This window comes from Aotus nancymaae, unplaced genomic scaffold (genome assembly GCF_030222135.1).
Source record: "Aotus nancymaae isolate 86718 unplaced genomic scaffold, 86718_ANA_hifiasm-v0.15.2.pri h1tg000028l, whole genome shotgun sequence".
Classification (NCBI taxonomy): domain Eukaryota; kingdom Metazoa; phylum Chordata; class Mammalia; order Primates; family Aotidae; genus Aotus; species Aotus nancymaae.
In genome coordinates, this window is record NW_026988441.1 from 16,417,544 (window position 1) to 16,441,385 (window position 23,842).

Here is a 23,842-nt window from a genome sequence, read left to right on the forward strand (position 1 = left end):
AACATATTTTGTATTTTGAACTGTCTTTCTCCTATAGCTTTCCTCCAGATTCACCAGTTGTTTATGCTTTTCCACATGTGACTTATCGTACTATGTCCATATTTATTTATTTTTAATGAACAAACATCTTACCCTTTACATCTAATTACTTAAGTGAATCTCTCCCAAGCTCAAGGACATTTAGTTACTTAACCATAGTCATTAAAATCAGGAAATATAATATTATTTGAAAAATCTAATCAATGTCCTTTATTAATATATTTTGCCAATTGTACCTGCAGTATTCTCCAATGGCACTTTTCTTCTTTGCCCAGAATTCATTGTATTATCACTGATTGAATTTGGTTTATAAGTATATTTAGTCTTACATCATATTCCCCTTTCTAATTACTAAGTGTTTTGTGGTAAAATACTTTGAAACTATGTAAATGATCAAAACTTCTAACGTTTCACATCAAGTTTCTCATCAAACTTTTACTCACTAGTTTTAGCACCTATCGATGATTTTTGCTGAAACCACGTATTACTGTGAAGGTGATGTGTGGTGATTTTTATAATTATTTTTCCTACTACATGTATTAGTTGGCATTCTGCTATAAGGAAGAGTTTTCCTTTCTCATCCAATTTTTTCTTTATTTAGTCTCTTATTAACAGTATGGACTCATGGATTCTTTATCCAGTGAGTTATAATTTCTTTCATTTTGATATTCATATTATTCAAGATTTGGCCTATAGTAGTGTTTTAAACTGGATATTATGTCCTTTTGATAGGTCCCTAATACTCTTTATTATTTCTTTAGGGGATAAAAACAGGTTTCGGGCTTGTATTGTAGTTTATCTGCTTTAGTCCGAAGTGTGTAAAGCAAGACAGTGTACTAAAATGAGGCTGAAGAAATTCAGAGGAATCATATTTTCTCATCTATCCAGGACAGATGAAGGATTTTACAGTTAAGTAATAGCAAACTGTCGTATTTCAAAAAATCAGAAGTGCTTGTTAAAAAGTATAGAATATAAGGCCAGGCGCGGTGGCTCACGTCTGTAATCCCAGCACTTTGGGAGGCCGAGGTGGGTGGATCACGAGGTCAAGAGATCAAGACCATCCTGGTCAACATGGTGAAACCCCATCTCTACTAAAAATACAAAAAATTAGCTGGGCATGGTGTCGCGTGCCTGTAATCCCAGCTACTCAGGAGGCTGAGGCAGGAGAATTGCCTGAACCCAGGAGGCAGCGGTTGCGGTGAGCCAAGATGGCGCCATTGCACTCCAGCCTGGGTAACAAGAGCGAAACTCTGTCTCAAAAAAAAAAAAAAAAAAGTATAGAATATAATGAGTGCACAGTCAAATTTGGAAGAAGGCTTAGGAATTTTTTAAAGTAATTAATGTAAGAAATGATGATGATGATGATGATGATGATGGTGATGATAGCCAGACATGCTGGCACATGCCTGTAGTTCCAGCTACTTGGGAAGCTGAGGTAGGAGGATTGTCTGAGCCTAGGAATTTAAGACCATATTAGGCAACACTATGAGACTCCATCATACACACAAAATAAAGAATGGTGATGACCTGAAGTAAAGAGGTGTTTGAAAAATCGATATATTAATCAGTGTTATTGTACATTATTTTTAGCTAGTAATAAAAAATGGATGCCAGGTGCAGTGGCTCACACCTGTAATCCCAATACTTTGGGAGGCCAAGGTGGGCAGATCACAAGGTCAGGAGTTCAAGACCAGTCTGGCCAACATAGTGTAACCCCATCTCTACTGAACATACAAAAAAATTAGCCAAGTGTAGTGGTGTGTGCCTGTAATCCCAGCTATTCGGGAGGCTCAGGCAGGAGAATCACGTGAACCTGAGAGGCAAAGGTTGCAGTGAGCTGAGATCGCACTGTTGTACTCCAGCCCGGGTGACAGTACAAGACTCTGTCTCAAAACAAAACCAAAAAAAAGTGGGGTATTTGGGTGAGACAACGTGTCTGTAATTATCCCTAAATAACTCCTGTAAAGGACAGGGTGAATAGTGTTCCCATGTTCTAAATCTTGGGACATTGGAGACGTTCAAAACATGTCTTGGAACGTTAAAAAAATAAGTTTTTGAAGAAGGTTCAGGAGCTTATATGGAGCTAAACACCTGGAGTTTGGAATTTTTGGAAATATTTTGCGCTCAAAAGTGTATATGTTACAGATACGCCTTGATTTGGTATCACAAATATTGCATTATTTACAGATGGAAGGTTTGTGGCAACCCCATGTCAAGCAAGTCTGTCGGTGCCATTTTTCCAATAGCATGCGCTCACTTCTTATCTCTCTCACATTTTGGTAATTCTTACAATATTTCAAACTATCTATCTATTTGAGACAGAGTCTCCCTCTGTCGCCCAGGCTGGAGTGCAGTGGCTTGATCTCGGCTCACTGCAACCTCCATCTCCCAGGTTCAAGTGATTCTCCTGCCTCAGTGTCTCCTGAGGAGACAGGATTAAAGGCATGTGCCGCCAGACTCAGCTAATTTTTTGTACTTTTAGTAGAGATGGGGTTTCATTGTGTTAGCCAGGATGGTCTCGATCTCCTGACCTCATGATCTGCCCACCTTGGCCTCCCAAAGTGCTGGGATTACAGGCGTGAGCCACTGTGCCTGGCTGACTTTTAAATTATTAATAATATTGTATCTGTTATGGGGAATCTGTGATCAATGACCTTTGATATTACTATCTTCATTGTTTTGGTGTGCTGAAAACCATGCCCATACAAGATGACAAACTTCATCTATGCACGTTGTGTGCATTCTGACTGATGACCAGCCATTCCCCATCTCTCTCCCTCTCCTCATGCCTCCCTATCCTCTGAGACACAACAATATTGAAATTTGGCTATGTAAAAACCCTACAACTACCCCTAAGTGTTAAAGTGAATAGAAGGGCTGCACATCTCTCACTTAAAATCAAAAGCTAGAAATGATTAAACTCAGTGAGGAGGGAACGTTAAAAGCCAAACCAGACCAAAAGCTAGTCTCTTGTGCCAAAGAGTTAGCCAAGTTGTGAATATAAAGAAAGAGTTCTGGAAGGATATTGAAAGTGCTATTCCAGCAAATGTACAAATAATAAAGTGAGACAACATTATTTCTGATATGAAAAAAGTTTTGGTGGTCTGGATAGAAGATCAGACCAGCCACAACATTCCCCTAAGCCAAAGTCTAATTCAGAGCAAGGCCCTATCTCTCTTCAATTCTGTGAAGGCTGAAAGAGGTGACAAAGCTACAGAAGAGAGGTTTGAAGCAAGCAGAGGTTGGTTTTTGAGCTGTAAGGAAAAAGCCATCTCCATAAAGGGCAAGGTGAAGTAGCAGGTGCTGATGAAAAAACTGAATTACCCGGAAAATATAGCTAAGATCATTAATGAATGTCGCTACACTTAACAGATTTTCAGTGTAGAATAAATAGCTTTATAGTGGAAGAAGCTGTCCTTTAGGCCTTTCATAGCTAGAAAAAAATAAGTCAATGGCTGACTTCAAAGCTTCAAGGGACAAGCTGACTCTCTTGTTAGGGGCTAATGTTGGCAAAATTGAAGCCCGTACTCCTTTGCCATCCAGAAAATCATAAGGCCCTTAATAATTAAACTACATCCACTCTGTGCTCTATAAATGGAACAACAAGGCCTGGATGACAGCATATTTGTTTACAGCCTGGTTTACTGAATATTTTAAGTCCACTGTGGACACCTATTGCTCAGAGAAAAAAGATTCCTTTCAAAATGTCACTGATCATTGACAGTACACCTAGTCACCCATAAGCTCTGATGGAGAATGTACAAGGAGATGAACGTTGTTTTCATGTCTGCTAACACAATATCCATTCTGCAGCCTGTGAAGGAAGGAGTAATTGTGACTTTCAAGTCTTATTTAAGAAGTACATTTTGTAAAGCTATAGCTGCCATAGATAGTGATTCCTCTGATAGATGTAAGAAAAGTACATTGAAAACCTGGAAAGGATTCCTCATTGTAGATGCCATTAAGAACATTTGTGATTAATGGGAGGAGGTCAAAATGTCAACATTAACCAGAGTTTGGAAGAAGTTAATTCCAGTCTTCATGGATAACTTTGAGAAGTTGCAGACTTTAGCGGAGGAAGTAATTGCAGATTTACTAGAAATAAAAAGAGAACTAGAATTAGAAGTGGAGCCTGAAGATGTGACTGAATTCTTGCAATGGGATTTCACACCGGCTAAGAGTTGAATAATTATTAAAGACCTTCCCATATTCTTTACACTGATAGGGTTTCTCACCTTTGTGAATGAATTCTCTGATGTCTATTAAAATCAGAAAAACAAATGAAGGCATTCCCACATTCATAACATTGATAGGGTTTCTTCTCCCCGCTGTGAATTCTCTGATGTCTCATTAGATGTGCACTCTGTTTGAAAGCCTTCTTGCATTCCTGACATTCATAGGTTTCATTAGTATGTGTTCTCTGATGTCGAACAAATGTTGACCAGGAGATAAAAGCCTTCCCACACTGCTTACATTCATAAGGCTTCTCACCAGTGATAAAACAGATAAGCGTTTTATTGCTGACAAATACTACTATTTATCAAATTAATTATTTAGCCTTTTCTTTTCCAAAGTTTTGAGTAAACTGACGTCCTGGAAGAAGCACCCTTATTTTCATGATTTTACAGTCGAAGAAGGGAAGATAAGAGATGATGAATTCCTGAGACTCACATTCAAGTAACAATCCCTCATGGGGACTCACTCTCACTACAATCAGATCCTCCATGCGGCTTTTACACACTCTGTCACACTCGAAGCCAGAATCCCCTCGGATGGACTCTTGCAAACCTCCAGCCCCATCCCAGACTATGTGGCATCCCCTACAGCCACCAGCCAGGCCAGCGTCTAGGACGCCCAAGCATAACCTCCCCATTCTAAACCTGTAGGAATCACTGGTTGCACTCACCCATCACAAAAGCATAAACTGTGACGCGGTGAGTCTGCGCACTCAGAATACAAGACGACGCTCCCACGTTTCTGAACACAGCTTGTGCCAGCAGAGATTAGGTCAGCTGAGGCTTCAGGCAAGCCCCCCTCAACCGGTTCCGCCGCGTCTCTGGGCTCCTAGCCTGGACTACATTCCCAGAGGGCTTCGCGGCCGACGTGATTTGCGCAGAATGTAGCCGCCTCCAGACGGCGGGACGCGGCAGCGGAGCTGCTCAAAACGCGGTGCTCAGTACTGGAAGGCTCAGGCTGCCCAAGGTGCTTAGTCCCACAGCTAGTGCCATCGGGGCTGAGCATGTGAATAGGGAAGTGGGAAGACCGTGTGTCCCTGGCTTTCAAATACACCCCGAACGTCTGTTCTTTTAACTGGAGTATTTAATCTATTTACATTTAATAGAGTCACTGGTATATTTAGATTTAACGCTGCCATTTTATATTTTATTACTTTTTTTAGTGCTAAATACATAGTCTTTATTTTTTCATATTCAGTTTTTATGTGTGTGTGAATTTAAAGATGAGGGCTGGGCCTGGTGGCTTCCACCACCACTTTGATCCCATACAGGCAGATCACTTGAGATCAGGAGTTCGAAACCAGCTTGGCCAATGTGGCAAAACCTCATCTGTACTACACATACAAAAATTATCTGGGCATGGTGGCAGGTGCCTGTAATCCCAGCTACTTGGGAGGCTGAGGCAGGGAGAATCGCTTGAACCCGGGAGGCAGAGGTTGCAGTGAGCCAAGATCGGGGCATTGCACTCCAGCCTGAGCAAAAGAGCCAGATGAGGAGTCCATTTTGCAACCTAAAGACACTTATTAAAACTATATTGATACTTTAATAAACTATACAAAAAAGATAATGAGAAAAACATGTGCATTTATGGAACTGCATGGCAGTCAGTCCAGTTCCCTGCAGAGAGAATTCCCAGCATGACCTCATTCATCTGTGAGGACACAGAGCAGGCCTCGTTTAGACACATTCATCTACTGCTCCAGCATGGTCAGCTCTCCACTTCTTGGTTTCCTTCTGCTGTAAATGCTCATGTCCAAGCAGACATTTACCTTCCTCATCTACCAGTCATTGGAGGAGGACTGGGGCCACGCAGATGATTAATTCCACCCATTCTTTGGGGAGGGTTTCCCGGTGGGCCTCTTCCATCATCCTATCTGGAATCAGAAGAGCTTCCATAGCTGCTGCTTTTTTTCACATCGTGCTGAAGCAGAGTTTTGAAAAACAAAACCACAAACTGCTATTCTGAAGAAGTAATCTGTTATCAAAGATAGTCTCCATGGAGACTGACTCCAGCTGTCCAACACTTGTCCATTCGAGATGTAAACCATCTTGCCCCACATCCCGGCTTTGGAGCCTTATTTATTACTTTTTTAAAATTGGGTCTGACCCGGGCGTGATGGCTCATACCTGTAATCCCAGCACTTTGGGAGGCCGAGGCAGGTGGATCATGAGGTCAGGAGTTTGAGACCAGCCTGACTAACATGGTGAAACCCTGTCTCTACTGAAAATACAAAAATTAGTTGGGCGTGGTGGTGGCTGCCTGTAATCCCAGCTTCTCAGGAGGCTGAGGCAGGAGAATCACTTGAACCTGGGAGGCAGAGGTTGCAGTGAGCCGAGATCAAGTCACTGCACTCTACCCTGGGCTACAGAGCAAGACTCCACCCAAAAACGAAAAAACTAAACAAAAAACAGGGTCTCCCTATGTTGCCCAGGCTGGTCGTGAACTCCTGGGTTCAGGCGATCCTCCCACCTATGCCTCCTAAAGTGCTGAGATTACAGGCGTGAGCTTCTGGCATTTTGTTTTCTTTTTGTTGCATGTTTCCTTTTTCTCTCCTTTCTTAATGTTGGATTGATGTATTACTATTCCAGTTTTTTCTTTAATAGTTTATATGTTCTTTTAGTCATTACTCCAGGAATTTAATAAGTCCAAATTCATCAATACTCTGACTCTCCTCTCACAGAATGCATTCAATTTCATATGCCCTCTTAGATTTAAAATACAAGATATCAGTTACATATTTGTTTTATTAAAAAACTGCACTAGGGCTGGGCATGGGAGCTGATGCCTGTAATCCCAGCACTTTGGGAGGCCGAGGCGGGCAGATCACGAGGTCAGATCGAGACCATCCTGGCCAACATGGTGAAACCACGTCTCAACTAAAAATACAAAAATTAGCTGGGTGTGGTGGTATGTGCCTGTAATTCCAGCTACTTGGGAGGCTAAGGCAGGAGAATCGCTTGAACCAGGGAGTCAGAGGTTACAGTGAGCACAGATTGTACCACTGCACTCCAGCCTGGTGACAGAGGGAGACTATGTCTTTAAAAAAAAAAAAAAAAAAAGGCCTCTCTGAAATTATACTATTATACATTTACTCAGAACATTGACGTAAGTGGTGTTAAAAAAAAAAAAAAAAGAATAGGTTTATCAAGAGAAATAAAGTAGGGCTGGGCTTTATTTCTCAGAACATTGACATAAGTAGTGTTTTAAAAAAATAACCAGAATATTTAGGTTTTGTCAAGAAAAACAAAGTGGGGCTGGGCACAGTGGCTCATGCCCATAATCCAGTGCTTTGGGAGCCTGGGGTAGCTGGATTGCTTGAGGCAAGAAGTTTAAGACCAGCCTGGGCAACATAGCAAGACCCCATGCCTATGACTTTTTTTTTTATTATCTGGGCCTGGTGGTCTACACCCATAATCCCAGCTGCTTGGGAGCCTGAGGTCAGAGGATCACTTGAGCCCAAGAGCTATGATGGCACAACTTTACTGCGGCTGGAGCCACTGAACTAGACCCTGTCTTAACAAAGAAAAGGGCCAGACGCAATGGCTCATGCCTGTAATCTCACCAATTTGGGAGGCCGAGGCGGGCAGATCACCTGAGGTCAGGAGTTTAAGACCTGCCTGGTCAACATGGTGAAACCCCGGGCTACTAAAAATAAAAAAATTAACCAGACGTGGTGGTGCACACCTGTAATCACAGCTCCCTCGGGAGGCTGAGGCAGAAGAATCACTTGAACCAGGGAGGTGGAGGTTGCAATGAGCCAAGATTGCATCACTGCATGCCAGCCTAGGTGACAAGAATGAGACTCTGTCTCAAAAAAAGGAAGGAAAGAGAAAGGGAAAAGAAAAGAGGCTGGGCATGGTGGCTCACGCCTGTAATCCCAGCACTTTGGGGGGCCAAGGTGGGTGGATCACCTGAGGTCAAGAGTTCAGGACCAGACTGGCCAACAGAGTGAAACCCCATCTCTACTAAAAATACAGAAATTAACCGGACATGGTGGCGTACACCTGTAATTCCTATAAATATATTAAATCCTAAGTTTACCCAGAATGAATTCAAAGTTTAAAAGCATAAAACTTTTTTGAATTCATTAAACCTGAATGGTTAATGGTTTTTATCTGGTCAAAACACACTAAAAATAACACAAGTAAATGGTATTATTTATAGATGCTGTTTATTGAACATTATATCCCGTATAGTTTCCCATAATTTTTTCATGTACTAACTCATGTAATTATTTTTGTTGTTGTTTTTTAGAGATCTGAAGTGATTTTACCTTTATTTCCTTCACTTTAAGCCAATCATGAAATTTCACAGTGATTTCTGAGGTTGGGGCAGAAGGAAGGTGGTGTTACTAATTGTCAGGGCTGTGAACCAGTTGCCTCAGGGTGATCCTTCACCAGGGCAGCGGGAGGAGCACAGACTGCCCTGCCAGCAGGTAGGTGATGTTCCGAAAGTGTTGAGAGCTGGTATGCTATGTCCTCCACAGCTTCCAGCTTGCGCAGCTCACTCAGACCATCCCCCTCAAGCCAGTGAGTTGGTGATCAGCTTGGCTGCCTTGGAGTCACCCTCAGCAGAGATAACAGCCACTTTTTCTGCCACTTAGCCTTTTCCACCACAAATCTGGCCCTCTCTGCTTCCTGCTGAGCCACCTGTTTGGCTTCCACTGCTTCTGTGAACTCCTTCCCAAAGGTCAGATGTGTCAAGGACACGTCCAACAGAATGAGCCCAAAAGTGGCTGCTCACTCCATAAGGCGTTGATCACCTGCCTGGAGACCAGCTCTCTGGGTGATTAGTTCTCCAGCATCAAAGTGAGCCACCACTGACTTGAAGATGGTAATGGACAGCAGTGGTAATGGACAGCAGCACCAGCTCATTGTAGTCCTCTCCGATGCTGGTGAAAATGCGAGGGAGCTGGCTAGTGACAGGCCAGAAGAGGATGCGCAGTGTGATGTTGACATTCTGTAAATCTTTGCTACCAGTGATGACTGGCACATTAAGTGGCTGAGAACGGCAGTCAAAGATAATTGGTTTCTGTACCATGGGATGAGAAAGTGGGTCCCTTCCCCTATCACAATGACTGAACTCTAGGGAATCGGTTGAAGATGACAACTCTGTACCGAGCATCCACATGATATAAGGCAGCATTCATCACGCCTCCTGCAACAGCTAAGGCCAGGCCAGACTTGCTGATGGACTCACACACTTTGGCAGCCATGTTTTCTTCTGTGGGACCCTCTCACACCTGCTTTCACTCTGACCTCCAAATCTAACTCGTGTAATTCTAACAGCACTATACTGTAGGTACTACTATCACAATTCATATATGATCCCCAGAAAGGATAAATATCTTCCCCCATATCATTCCAGCTATAAGAAGTGGGTGTCAATCATGAACATTAAATATGCAGAATGGTTGAACACCCTATCCCATCATTGCTTATATCGACAGAGGTTTCCTGTGTGATGGCGTTCCTCAGGTTTTACAGTAAATGTTTGTTGCTGGAAAATGTTTACATACAAGTAAAAAGAACAATGGTTTCCTATGTTCTCTCAACTTTCCTCTACTATGAATACTTTGGCAATCCTAAACTAAAGGACTATCAGAAAAAGTTTTCTTATGTTATTAAAAAAATACATTATACATTCTCTGAATCTGAGTTAACACAGGTCATACCAAAGAAACTGCATACATTATTTACATTTTGAAAAGTTCACACCAGTACAAATTGAGGCCTAATAAAAACTGAACTGTAGGGCCAGGTGCGGTGGCTCAAGCCTGTAACACCAGCACTTTGGGAGGCCGAGGTGGGTGGATCACGAGGTCAAGAGATCGAGACCATCCTGGTCAACATGGTGAAACCCCGTCTCTACTAAAAATACAAAAAAAAAATTTTTACATGGTGGCGCATGCCTGTAATCCCAGCTACTCAGGAGGCAGAGGCAGGAGAATTGCCTGAACCCAGGAGGCGGAGGTTGTGGTGAGCCGAGATCGCGCCATTGCACTCCAGCCTGGGTAACAAGAGCTAAACTGTCTCAAAAAAAAAAAAAAAAAAAAACTGAACTGTATTTAAAAGTCATCCTGCATTGTCTTCATTCAGATTGTTCTTCAGTGAGATAAATCCATTGACACAAAGTGCTTTCTTTACTACCTGTATATATGCCAAAATTTCTCTATCAAATATGAATTCTCTGATGTACTTCAAGGATGGATCTAAGCCTAAACGACCTTCTGCATTTGTTACATTTAAAGGGCTTCTCACCAGTATGAACTCTATGATGTATACTAAGTTCATGGCTACTATTAAAAGCTTTCCCACACTCTTCACACATATAGGGATTTCCATCAGCATGAACCCTTTCATGTCTGACAAGATAAGAAGAACAGCGAAATGCCTTCCCACATCTTTTACATTCATAAGGTGTATCACTGGTATGAATTCTCTCATGAATAATAAGATGTGAGGCATGACTAAAAGTCTCCCCACATTCTTTACATTCATAGGACTTTTCACCAACATGAGTTCGGTCATGATATATGAGGCTTGTGGCATGACGAAAGGCCTTGCCACATTCCTTACATTCGTAGGGTTTCTCAGCACTATGAACATTCTGATGGGCTTTAAGTACCGAAATGAACCTAAAAGACTTCCCACATTGGTTACATTCAAAGGGTTTCTTACCACTGTGAACACTCAGATGCTGAGTAAGTTGTCCAGATACACTAAAGGCCTTCCCACATTCCTTACATTCGTAAGGTTTCTCACCAGTATGAATTCTGCGATGCATAGTAAGTTTATGACTATAACTAAAACCCTTCCCACAGTCTTGACATACATAGGGTTTCTCTCCCGTATGAATTCTCTCATGTATAACAAGATATGAGGCACAACGAAAGGACTTCCCGCATTCTTTACAGTCAAAGGGTTTGTAACCAGTGTGAATTCTGTTATGATGGGCAAGGTGTGCACGCTGACTGAAGGCCTTTCCACATTCCTTACATTCATAAGGTTTCTCACCGGTATGAATATTCTGATGTATTTTAAGGGATGAATTGAGCCTAAAGGACTTCCCGCATTTGTTACATTCAAAGGGTTTCTTACCACTATGAATACCCTGATGTCGAGTAAGTCGTCCATACACACTAAAGGCCTTCCCACATTCCTCACACTTATAAGGTTTCTCAATACTTTCAAATGTATGAGGTGCAGTAAATTGATGGCTACTACTGAAAGCCTCCCCATTTTCTTTACATTCATAAGGTTTCTCCCCAGAATAAATTCTCTGATGCATGGTAAGTTGATACCTACATGTAAAGCCCTTCCCGCATTCCTTGCATTCATAGGGTTTTTCTCCAGTATGAATTCTTTTATGACCCACAAGGTGGGAAAACTGACGAAAGGACTTCCCACATTCCTTACATTCATGTGGCTTCTCTCCAGTATGAATACTCTGATGTACTTTAAGGCCTGCTTTGAGCCTAAAGGACTTTCCACATTTGTTACATTGAAAGGGCTTCTCACCAGTGTGAATACTCTGATGTCGACTAAGTCGTCCATACACACTAAAGGCCTTGCCACATTCCTTACATTCGTAGGGTTTCTCACCATAATGAAATCTATGATGCACAGTAAGTTGACGGCTAGTCCTAAAAGCTTCCCCACACTCTTTACATTCATAGGGTTTCTCAACATGAACTTTCCCATGTTGAGCAAGGTTTGCAGGATAACTGAAGACCTTCCCACATTCTTCACATTCATAAGGTTTCTCATGAGCATGAATTTTCTGATGTTCTCGAAGGTCTGTAAGATGGCTAAATGCTTTCCCAAACTCTTCATGCTGATCAGGTTCCTCACTAGTATGAATTCTTTGATGTACCGTGAGTTCTGTAAGATGACTAAAGGCCTTCTGACATTTCTTACACTCATATGGTTTCTGTCCATTATGAATTCTCTGATGGAGAGTAACAGATGAGTGTTTCCTATAAATGTCCATTTTCCTATCACTGATTATTTCACACCTTGAATCCAAATCTAGAAGACATAAAAGAAAAACATTTTGTTTACTGGGTGAGAAAACGTCAATGTATTGTAGAATTAAGAGGAATTTTCACCTATTACAGATGCTGAGAACTCAAAAATATAAAAGGAGAGCTCAAAAAACGAGTTTGTGCAGTGGAGTGCAGCCTTACACACACATGCTGCAAACATATACAAAGGCAAACATTCACTCACACACACACACACAAAGGCAAACATACACACACACACACACACACACAGAGCCCTGTTTTGTAGTGTTTGCTAAGATCTCTGGTGTAAATATTCCCACTGAGGGCAATTTCAAGCTGTCAATTTAATGCAAGTTTATTAACATAAGTGCATAACTGGTTCTAGATTTACAGAACTGACCAGCTATACCGCACCCCTGCTATATAAATTTATACCATATGCTAAGAAAACAGGCCAGTATATATACTGGATCATTCTTCAATTACAATCTTCCCCGAAATATAGGTACTCCCACAACTATAGTTTATTCCCTTCTATATATGACCATGTATACTACTTTTCTCTCTACATTAAATAAAATACTGAGTTTTTATTTAGTTATCTTACCCTGACATTTTCTTATTACCTCTGATCCTACAGATGTTCAATCTAATTTTCTATCATAACTTTTCTTGGGTCTGTTCTGGTTTTTCTTTATATATATATACATATATATATATATATATATGTATATATATATATATATACACACACACACACACACATACACATACATATATATATATGTTGCACTTTAGGTTCTGGGGTACATGTGCAGATGGTTTTCCTTTTTATCCAATGCTAACTCATTCTGGTAATGCCCAGAAGAGTATGCTAATTAATTTTTAGACACACACCAAGTATGTACACCAGAATTATGAAATGTTGAGCACTCAAACTTAGGGCAAAAAGGGGACCTGAATTACATTAAAGAAGAGAGCCAAAAACTAGATGAGGCCGGGCGCGGTGGCTCATGCCTGTAATCCCAGCACTTTGGGAGGCTGAGGCAGGTGGATCATGAGGTCAAGAGATTGAGACCATCCTGGTCAACATAGTGAAACCCCGTCTCTACTAAAAATACAAAAAATTAGCTGGGCATGGTGGCGCGTGCCTGTAATCCCAGCTACTCAGGAGGCTGAGGCAGGAGAATTGCCTGAACCCAGGAGGCGGAGGCTGCAGTGAGCCGAGATCACGCCATTGCACTCCAGCCTGGGTAACGAGCGAAACTCTGTCTCAAAAAAAAAAAAAAAAAAAAAAAAATACAGTCTATATAAAGGAATATGTTCAGCAACATAAAAAGTGCTGTATTAGTGGGACATGACTTGTGGCATGATTTGTACACAAAAAGTGGAAGTAATATAAACAACCCTCTCTAAAAGGGAGTAACAATACAAATTAATGATATTAAAAACTAACAGATCTTCCATGTGGAAATAGAAATGTCCTCAGCATAATAAATGCTGCGTCGTTATGGAAATAGAACAGTAAAAGGGAAGAATTCCAGCAAGTCATGATGGAGAAAACGGGTACACATCATAATCATGGGCATTCAATATCAGCAGGCAGGGAATTCAAAGACTGAATACTTATCTCAATAAAAAGGAAAGAAAATAAGTTAAAGATCACTACCCAACATTGAGGAAATTAAGAGCAAGGTACAGGAAAGTAGAAAAATAAAGATAAAAGCAGACTGTGATGCATCAGAAAACAGAATAGCGTCAACACCTAAATCAAAGACATGGTGTTTACAAAAATCAGGTAAAATATGAGCTAAAGCAACCAAAAAAGAATAAAAAATAAAAATAAGAAACAAGGGAAAATAAGAAACAGGGATTTTATTTAAATTATAAGAGTATATATACACATTTTGAAAGTATTAGGAACAATGCATAATTTTGCAGGAATATTCTTCAAAGGTGACCCTAAAAGTAAAAAGTCTCAACAGCCGATTGTCATGGATGAAATACAAAAAGCTGCTAAAAAGACAGTTATAATGAGCACATTTTACCACCTATCTTGCAATTACTCAATATCTACATTTTTAAAAATATGCACATAAGATACTCCGGAGAAAGAAACAATTCAGGAAGGGAACAGGTAACATGAGCCTAGAAATAGTATGAGAAAACGAAAGGAGGTCTTTAAAGACTTAGAGTTGTGAGTAAACAAAACAATAAAAATAGTAGCATATAAAAGTCTGGAGCCAGGCTCAATGGCTGATGCCTGTTATGCTAGTTAATATGATTGCAACATCAGAATATTAAGACAAAGCTTAGAAAAACACACTGGAAATGACAGACAACATAGGAGATATAACCATGAGGGGGTAGACAGAAAATGATCTAAATGCAAATTATACAACGAAATATATAATCACTAAGAGTCAGTAAACTTGATTGATCAATAGAAATTATTCAACTTGAAATGGAGAGATATAAATAGTTTAAAAAATTTTAAAGAGCTGTGGGAATAAATCGAAAGATATGATTGAAATTATAAACCCCAAAAAACAAAGATTTCAGCGGGAAAAATATCTCAGGAAATAGCAACTGAAAACATCTCAAATTTAGTGAAAGAAATAAATTTATAGAATTAAGATGCTAATTTAATGCCAAGTAGATACATTACATTTACTGATAAAAGCAAATTAAAATACTTTGTTGCCATCAGACTTACTACACAAAAACTGCTAACAAGTTGTTTAGGACCAAAGAAAATAATATCAAAGAGAAATTTGAATCTTCAGAATTTAAGAAAAGCATCACAAAAGATGATGTAAATACATAAAATCATTTTTTGCCCCTTAACTTCTTTAATATGACTATTAAAAGCAAAACTAATAATAATGCCCAGTGAGGTTTACAACATATGTAGATGTGATATACATGGAAATTATAACATAAAGGGCAAAGTGGACATAAAACTATAAAAATACAAGGTTTGTACATTTGTTGAGAAGGAACAACTCTAGATGGTGAAATGTGACATACATTGTATATTGTAATCCCTAAAACACCCACTAAAATAAATTACACAAGGAGATACAACCCAAAAGCCAATAGGTAAATTTAAATAAATAGAAAAAAAATTGAAATAATCAGAATTACAAAAGGAATGTCTAGACAGAGAAATTAAATGGAGAGAGAGAAAGAAGTAAAGCAGTAGACCTAAAGGTAATCATGTTAATAATTATATAAAATGTTTAGGGTTAAAACACTTTAATTAAAAGGCAAAGATTAACATAGTGAATAACCCATCACTTCACACCCATTGGAAATGAAAACAAACAAACAAAACCAGGAAATAACTAATGTTGAAGAGGATGCAGAGAAATTGGAACCCTTGCACACTATGTAATGGCTACAAGGAACATACTTTAAAGACACAAAATATTAAAAGTATGGAATCAATAGAAGCCAAAAAATGGTGGGCTATATTAATATCAGACAACATAGATTTCAGGACAAAGAAAAATAGGACTCAAGAAGGTGCATGTCATAACTCTTTGATAAGTCTATCAAGAAAATGTAAAAATCCCAACACTTATGTACCTGATAACAGACCCTCAAAGTACATAAAACAAAAACTGATTGAACTGCAATGAAAAATAGGTAAGTTAAAATATAACTGGAAATTGGCCAGGGGCAGTGGTTCATGCTTGTAATCCCAGCACTTTCGGAGGCCCAGGCAGGTGGATCATGAGGTCAGGAATTCAAGACCAGCCTGGCCAACATAGTGAAACCCCATCTCTACTAAAAATACAAAAATTAGCTGGGTGTGGTGGCACATGTCTGTAGTCCCAGCTACTAGGGAGGCCGAGGCCGGAGAATCGCTTGAACCCGGGAGGCAGAGGTTGTAGTGAGCCAAGACCACCCCAGCCTGGGTGACAGAGTGAGACTCCATCTCAGAAAACAAAACAAAAAAAAGATGATACAGCTGCTTTGGAAAAGAGTTTGGCACTTCCTCAAAATGCTTTTTTTTTTTTTAATGAGACAGACCCAGGCTGAAGTGCAGTGGTGTGATCTCGGCTCACTGCAACCTCTGCTGCCCAAGTTCAAGCGATTCTCCCACCTCAGCCTCCTGAGTAGCTGAGATTACAGGGGCCTGCCACCATGCCTGGCTAGTTTTTGTAGTTTTAGTAGAGATGGGTTTTCACAATCTTGACCAGCTAGTCTTAAGTGCTGGTTTTACAAGCATGAGCCACCATGCCCAGCCTCATCTAAGTTTTCTAATTTGTTGGCATTCAGTTATTCTTAACTTTTCCTATAATCCTTTTCATTTCTCTAAATTCAATAGACCTGTTCCCCTTTCATTCCTAATTTTACCAATTTGGGTCATCTTTTTACTTTGGTCAGACTATCTAAAGGTTTATCAATTTCTTCTATATTTCAAATAACAACTTTTGGCTTGTTGATTTTCTCTACTCCACTTTTATTCTCTAATTAATTTACCTCTATTCTGATGTTTACTATTTCCTGAGTTCTAGCTGCTTTGGGTTTGATTTTGATCTTTCCTTGTTTCTTAAGGTAGAAAGTTAGGTTACTGATTTGAGATCTTTATTCTTTTTCAATATGGAAATTTATGGCCATAAATTCTGCCTTAGCACTGTTTTAGCTGTATGCCATATTATGGTGTTTTGTTGTTTTTCATCCATCACAAAGTATTTTCTAATTTTCCTTTTCATTTCTTCTTTGTCCCTTTGAGTGTTTAGGCTTGTGTTGTTATTTCCATTTATTATTAAATTTCCCTCTGTTGTTTTTGAGGTTTAAAAAAATCCCTTTAGCTCACGCCTGTAATCCCAGCACTTAGGGAGGCCGAGGTGGGCGGATCACGAGGTTAAGATATCGAGCCCATCCTGGCCAACATGGTGAAACCCTGTCTCTACTAAAAATACAAAAATTAGCTGGGCGTGGTGGCATGCGCCTATAGTCCCAGCTACTCTGGAGGCTGAGGCAGGAGAATTGCTTGAACCCAGGAGGCGGAGGTTGCAGTAAGCCGAGATCACGCCACTGTACTCCAGCCTGGTGACAGAGGGAGACTGTCTCAAAAAAAAAAAAAAAAAAAAATCCCTTTAATTTTGTTATTTAATTACACTTTATAGCAACAGTTTCTGAACTTCAGACAAGTTTTGTTTTGTTTTGTACTGTAATAGGAACATGTGAGATGACATCTATCCACTTTTAAATTTTTTCTTTTTTTTGAGACTGAGTTTCACTCTTGTTGCCCAGGGTGGAGTGCAATGGTGCCATCTTGGCTCACTGCAACCTCTGCCTCCCGGGTTCAAATTATTCTCCTGCCTAAGCCTCCCTAGTAGCTGAAATTACAGGCGCCCAGCACTATGCCCAGCTAATTTTTGTATTTTTAGTAGAGAAGAGGTTTCACTATGTTGGACAGGCTGGTCTTGAACTTCTGACCTCAGGTGATATGCCTGCCTTGGCCTCCCAAAATGCTGGGATTAGGGCAGTGAGCCATCACACCCAGCCTTCATTGGCTATTTCACACTGAGATATCCATTTATTCTCCAAATCTCAAGCCTCCTCCTGGAGAAGGAAACTTTATGATCAATGTTTCAAGGATGCATTTACTAAATGAGATGACCACTTCCACATGGGCTACTTACATACAGATATGACTGCCCCTTCCTGACTTGCTCTTACCTGTACACTCTCCTCTTGTATCTTCCCTCACAATCATCCATGGTTCTTTTCCCTGCTCCAATAAGGTGATTAAATCTGGCTTAGATATCGAATGTCCTGCTTACAAAGAAAAGAAGTACCACAAAATACAGAAATCAACATTGAAGGTCAAATTTAAAATTATAATTGCAATAAATGAAAGGTCAAAGTGATACTGAATAAGATTTTAGAGAAGAGTGAGAGAAATAAAGAAAAAGATCACCCAGGGAGATCTGCTTTTGTTTGCTGGTTTTCAAAATAAATGTAAACTTATATGTCCTCTAACTCTAGAAAGCAAGCATAAAGTGGTTGAAAACACACACTCTAAAGCCTGGGATTGGCTGGGTGTGGTGGCTCATGCCTGTAACCCCAGCACTTTGGGAGGTCAAGGTGAGCGGATCACTTGAGGTTAGGAGTTGGAGACTAGACTGGCCAATAGCTGGGTGTGGTGGTGGTGCTTGTAATCCCAGCTACTAGGGAGGCTGAGGCAGAAGTATCACTTGAACATGGGAAGCGGAGATTGCAGTGAGCTGAGATTGTATCTCTGCATTCCAGCCTGGGTGACAGAACAAGACTGTTTAAAAAAAAAAAAAAGCCTGGGATCAATTCCTGACTCTGTCATGTGTGTGTGACCTTGGGCAAGTCACTTACACTGCTGCTCAGTATAATCTCTTACAAAATTGGGAAAATAATAAAGCTGTTGGGAGTATTCAATTACTTGATACATGAGTATTTAGAAAAATGTCTGTGTGGAAATCACAATGCTAGCTGGTAAAATTATGCTACTGCAATTATTTTACTAAATGTATACAAGAAGAGATAGCTATAGCATATTCATCCCATTTTATATGTGATTTTCATGGATTATGAGTTTCAACCATAAATCAAATGAATTCTGTCTCAGGAAATGCACTGCTTTCTCCTTAGTTTTAAGTAAATTTCATTTATCCAATCCACCTCTCTATGACTATATGTACAGGCTATCTCTTTTTTTTAATTATTTTTATTTTTTATTTTTTTTTTTATTGCATTTTAGGTTTTGGGGTACATGTGAAAAACATGCAAGGTTGTTGCACAGGTGCATACGTGGCAGTGTGATTTGCTGCTTTCCTCCCCTTCACCTATATCTGGCATTTCTCCCCATGCTATCCCTCCCCGACTCCCCACCCCCCCCCACTGTCCCCCCACTCCCCCCAACAGACCCCAGTGTATAGTGCTCCCCTTCCTGTGTCCATGTGTTCTCATTGTTCAACACCCTCCTATGAGTGAGAACATGCGGTGTTTGATTTTTGCCCATCGATGATAGACTGGACAGGAATAATGTGGCACATATACACCATGGAATATTATGCAGCCATCAAAAACGATGAGTTTGCGTCCTTTGTAGGGACATGGATGAACCTGGAAACCATCATTCTCAGGCTATCTCTTTTGATAGTAATAGTAATTCAGCACCCTCTTTCAAGCTAACATCCCTGCAACTAGAGCAGATAATAAAATAGAACACTATGGCAATTCTGTGCCACAAACTAAATAAGAAACCTAAACGCCCTGACAATGGTTCTACAATGAGCACCAGAAAATTCTAAGCTAAACCACTGGTTTAACCCATTTACTGGGTTAAAGAACAGAAACAAACAAAAGAAGTAGCAGAGGGAGGTGTGAATGTCATTGAAAGATAGAGAAGATGAAAGTGTTGAAAGGAGCTGCCATTCCTGACTCAACAAAGCTGAAACCACCTCGATAGAAATAGAGAAAATAAATTTAGTTTCTTAAAATGCAGTAAATAAAGTAAAAAACAAATAAACAAACGAGAAAAAAATAGAGAGAAAAAAATTGCAGCCCTGAAAATCACAACAGAAAAAAGAATATATCCTACAGAAAAGATTCTAAATTATTCTAAGTCATTCCAGGTCGATAAACATACCCAGTGAGACTAAGTTATCATAGTTCTCCATCATCACCTCCTGGTACAAGGTCTTCTGAACCAGGTTGAGGTATTCCCACTCCTGATGAGAGAAGTCTATGGCCACATCCCTGAATGTTATCGATCTCTGAAACAGCAAACCCATGTATTACTGGGGAAATTAAAGAAAATGCTTAGAAAATAAAGTGGAAGAGATGAAGGGCTGCATTGCAGCAGAAGAGCAATATAACCAGCACACAGACCAGAAATCTATGCTATCAGGGAGGGGAATGAAACAGAATTTTATACATATTTTTTAAGAAACCTGAAATGCAGATAAAACTTTCTGCCTATTCTGGGACACTTCTTAGGTATCTGAGCCTTTTGAAAATGACAAAATAAACTAAAATGCAATTAAAAAAAAAAAGAAAATGACAAAATGATGATGTTTTTCTATTAAACTAAATCATTATTACGCACATAATGCCCTAGCAGTATCTGCCTCATAAATTCTCAATCAATGTGTGTTAACTGAGGAATATTTTGACTTGGAAGATAATTTAAAATTTTAATCGAGATGTTTTATCCAAAATTCTCAATTTAGAAAAGTAGGTTTCCTGTGACCTTGTGGTACAAAGGTAGCATATCTGACTCCAGAAAATTAGGTTTCCTTAAGATTAATAATTCCTTCAAGCATCAAGTACTTCATTCTGTCAAATCTTACCATGAGTGAAGCATTTTTGTTTTTATCAAGACATCATTATTTTATGGTATTTGTTTTTCAGGGCTTTTTTTTGAGACAGAGTCTCTGTCATCCAGGCTGGAGTGCAGTGGCACCATCTCAGCTCACTGTAACCTCTGCCTTACAGGTTCCAGTGATTCTCCTGCCTTAGCCACCTAAGTAGCTGGGACTACAGGTGTGCACCACCACACCCAGCTAATTTTTGTATTTTTTAGTAGAGACGGGGTTTCACCATATTGGCCAGGTTGGTCTCAAACTCCTGACCTCGTGATCTTCCCGCCTCAGCCTCCCAAAGTGTTGGGATTACAGGTGTGAGCCACCACACCCAGCCTGTTTTTCAGGGCTTTCTATCCAAATCCATGACCTCTGTGCTTACAAGTTCCAATCCAACAGACTAATTCACACAAAGCATGAGATTTTACCCTACCTGAAGATTTAGATTCTTCAATACCAATTTCTACCTTATCTAGCTGGAAAACTCAGATGTCTGAAAAATTTCAGACTTCTCATGGATGGTCAAATGAAACTGTTGTCTTGGTCACAACAAATGACAAAACCCTGAAACGTGTATATCTGTACTCAAAGAACTTGACTGCTTTCCTCTGTGTCACTGCCCAAAATAGAAGAATGGGCACCTAGAGGACATTGCGTAATTTGGTCAATAACGACATGAACGCTACTGAATTTACAGTGGCCCACCTAGCAAGGATGCTGTGTGACATGGCACACATTTTATGGGAAGAATGAGAACTGGGGAACAGGTTAACTGAACTCCCTCTCACGGAAGGTAACTTCAGGAAAAATTATGAAAAGATATACACGACCTAAAAAAAAATCACACACACACACATTAACATGGTGAGAAATATCAACTTACACAGGCCATGGTTTTAGACTGGAAAGAGGTGATCAATCCTCAGCGTTTCTCTATCAGAAGAGCAGAGTCAAAGAACCAAGACCTGAAAGAAGAGAAGACCTTGAGACCAGTTGCGCTTTAGTGTTCCCCACAGGACTCAAGGTAATAGTACTGTTTTCCTCTTCCACTCCAAGTTCCAAACTACCTCCTATCACATACAATTTGGGAAGATTAAGATTCTAGATAAACCCATTTCCTCCCCCACTACCCAAAGGTCTTGCCTATACAGTCATACATCAGAAACATATTGTCATGGAAACCAGACCCAGATAATTCAGCAGGAAATTTTCTGGCCAATGTACTATGTTGGTGAGGCAGAGGTGGACCTCAGATTAGGCAGCTCTGTCCTACTTTGAGCAGACCTACCTCTTCCCATTCCCACCTTTAAGAGTAAAAACAGGGCACATCGTCCATACCAGAACCTCTTTTTAGTCTTGGAATTGGGTGAAATTGGTCAAGATATTGGAGACAGATGGTGAGTGTTCAGCATTCTGAGTCTAGCAAAGCTTCCTAGTTAAATACATAACAGACTATTACTGTCCTAGAATACAAAGTAATCATTAAATGTGAAATTGAGAAACATTCAAAGCCATGAAAAATATTCAGAAACAATGTCAACAGAAAGATCAGACTGACCAATACATTTAAATATAAATACAGGGCCGGGCGCACGCCTGTAATCCCAGCACTTTGGGAGGCCGAGGCGGGTGGATCATGAGGTCAACAGATCGAGACCATCCTAGTCAACATGGTGAAACCCCGTCTCTACTAAAAATACAAAAAATTAGCTGGGCATGGTGGTGCATGCCTGTAATCCCAGCTACTCAGGAGGCTGAGGCAGGAGAATTGCCTGAACCCAGGAGGCAGAGGTTGCGGTGAGCCGAGATCGTGCCATTGCACTCCAGCCTGGGTAACAAGAGCGAAACTCCGTCTCAAAATAAAAAAAAATAAATATAAATACATATCCATCTACACAGAGAGAAAGGCTGACAGACAGATAATCATAAAACAGTCAAGGCAGGCAAGATAGCATGCACCTGTCATCCCAGCTACCTGGGAAGCTGCGGTGAGAGGATTGCTTGAGCCCAGGAGTTCAAGGTTGCAGTGAGCCATAATTGTGTTACTGAACTCCAGCCTGGGTGACAGAGTGCAACTCTGTCTCCAAAAAACAAAAAAATGCTTATACTTATGGTGCTTGTATCTCACTTTGTATTCCATTTTGGCTCAATACATGAAACAAGTAAATAAAGCTAAAGAAAAAGTAAATAAACCTTTGCTTAGCAACTTCCCCATAATCAGTTTGATAAATAGCATTCCCTATACTTTTATGTGGCTCTTGTTTAATTATTAATATTTCCTTCATAATTATTGTAAGCATGGATGTATTAACTGGAAACTTGTATGTTTCCAATTTGTTAAGGTGGGAATTTCAACAAAATTATTTTATTCTCTAAATTTAAAATCATTTTACTGAATGGCTTATCTTCTGTGGGTTCCTTTGTGTCCCCAAACCTCAACTCACTTCATCACTTCTTCTCAGATATGCTGGAATTGTGTCTCCAACAACATGAGGAACTATCCCTGAGTAATCTCCTCTATGAATGGATGATGGTCTCAATACAGTTTTATTTCAGGTCTTCTTAACAGAAGGACTTATTTCGTTTCTAAATCTGGCAGGTTGGTCAAGATATCCTCCAGACAGCTGCTGAATTTCCTCATGCAATTAATTTTGCTTTCCATCTAATATCATTACAATGAAAACTATAAGGTTTAAAAGATATAGTATAAAACCTGTTTATTGCCATACACAGCCCATAGATTCGGTGTAATTTGTTCGTAGCTTGACTATTGCTATAGTCAGACTGATGTCTCTGTTCTGTGAACTCACCAAGTAGGTCACCCAAATCTCTCCAAATAGGCTGTCACACATGGACTTAAACTTCCTTCTTCATAGATTATAAGTATTTCAAAGGAAGCAACTCTGTATTTTCAGTGATTCTCCCATTTCAAATACTGCAATTTTCAGGTATGGCATAGCAGAAACACTTCATAAAGGTCTGACTTTTTGTTTTTTTTTTGAGATGGAGTTTTGCACTTTCACTCTGCCTGGAGTGCAGTGGCATGCTCTCGGCTTACTGCAACCTCTACCTTCCAGTTTCAAGCAATTCTCCTACTTCAGCCTCCCAAGTAGCTAGGATTACAGGCAGGCACCTGCGACCATGCCCAACTAATTTTTGTATTTTTAGTAAACACAGGGTTTCACCATGTTGCCCAGGCTGG

General features: G+C 40.0%; 1 protein-coding gene and 1 pseudogene across 11 annotated transcripts in view; both read right to left on the bottom strand.

Moving 5' to 3' along the window:
* Nucleotides 1-8,427: 8,427 nt before the first annotated feature.
* LOC105706458 (prohibitin 1-like) lies at nt 8,428-9,490 on the bottom strand (annotated as a pseudogene).
* Nucleotides 9,491-10,448: 958 nt separating this feature from the next.
* Nucleotides 10,449-23,842, bottom strand: part of ZNF607 (zinc finger protein 607) — a 59,646-nt gene continuing 46,252 nt past the window's right edge. For 9 of the 11 annotated variants that reach the window (XM_012436817.3, XM_064381403.1, XM_012436824.3 and 6 more), the window contains 4 exons: nt 21,524-21,605; nt 19,926-20,052; nt 17,981-18,079; nt 10,449-12,305 (listed from right to left, as the gene is read on the bottom strand). In XM_012436817.3, coding sequence (XP_012292240.2) covers nt 10,450-12,305; nt 17,981-18,079; nt 19,926-20,052; nt 21,524-21,532 — 2,091 coding nt within the window. In that variant the 5' untranslated portion in view covers nt 21,533-21,605 and the 3' untranslated portion in view covers nt 10,449. The remainder of the gene's footprint in view (nt 12,306-17,980; nt 18,080-19,925; nt 20,053-21,523; nt 21,606-23,842) is intronic. The other 2 variants (XM_064381406.1, XM_064381407.1) reach the window with 2 other exon arrangements.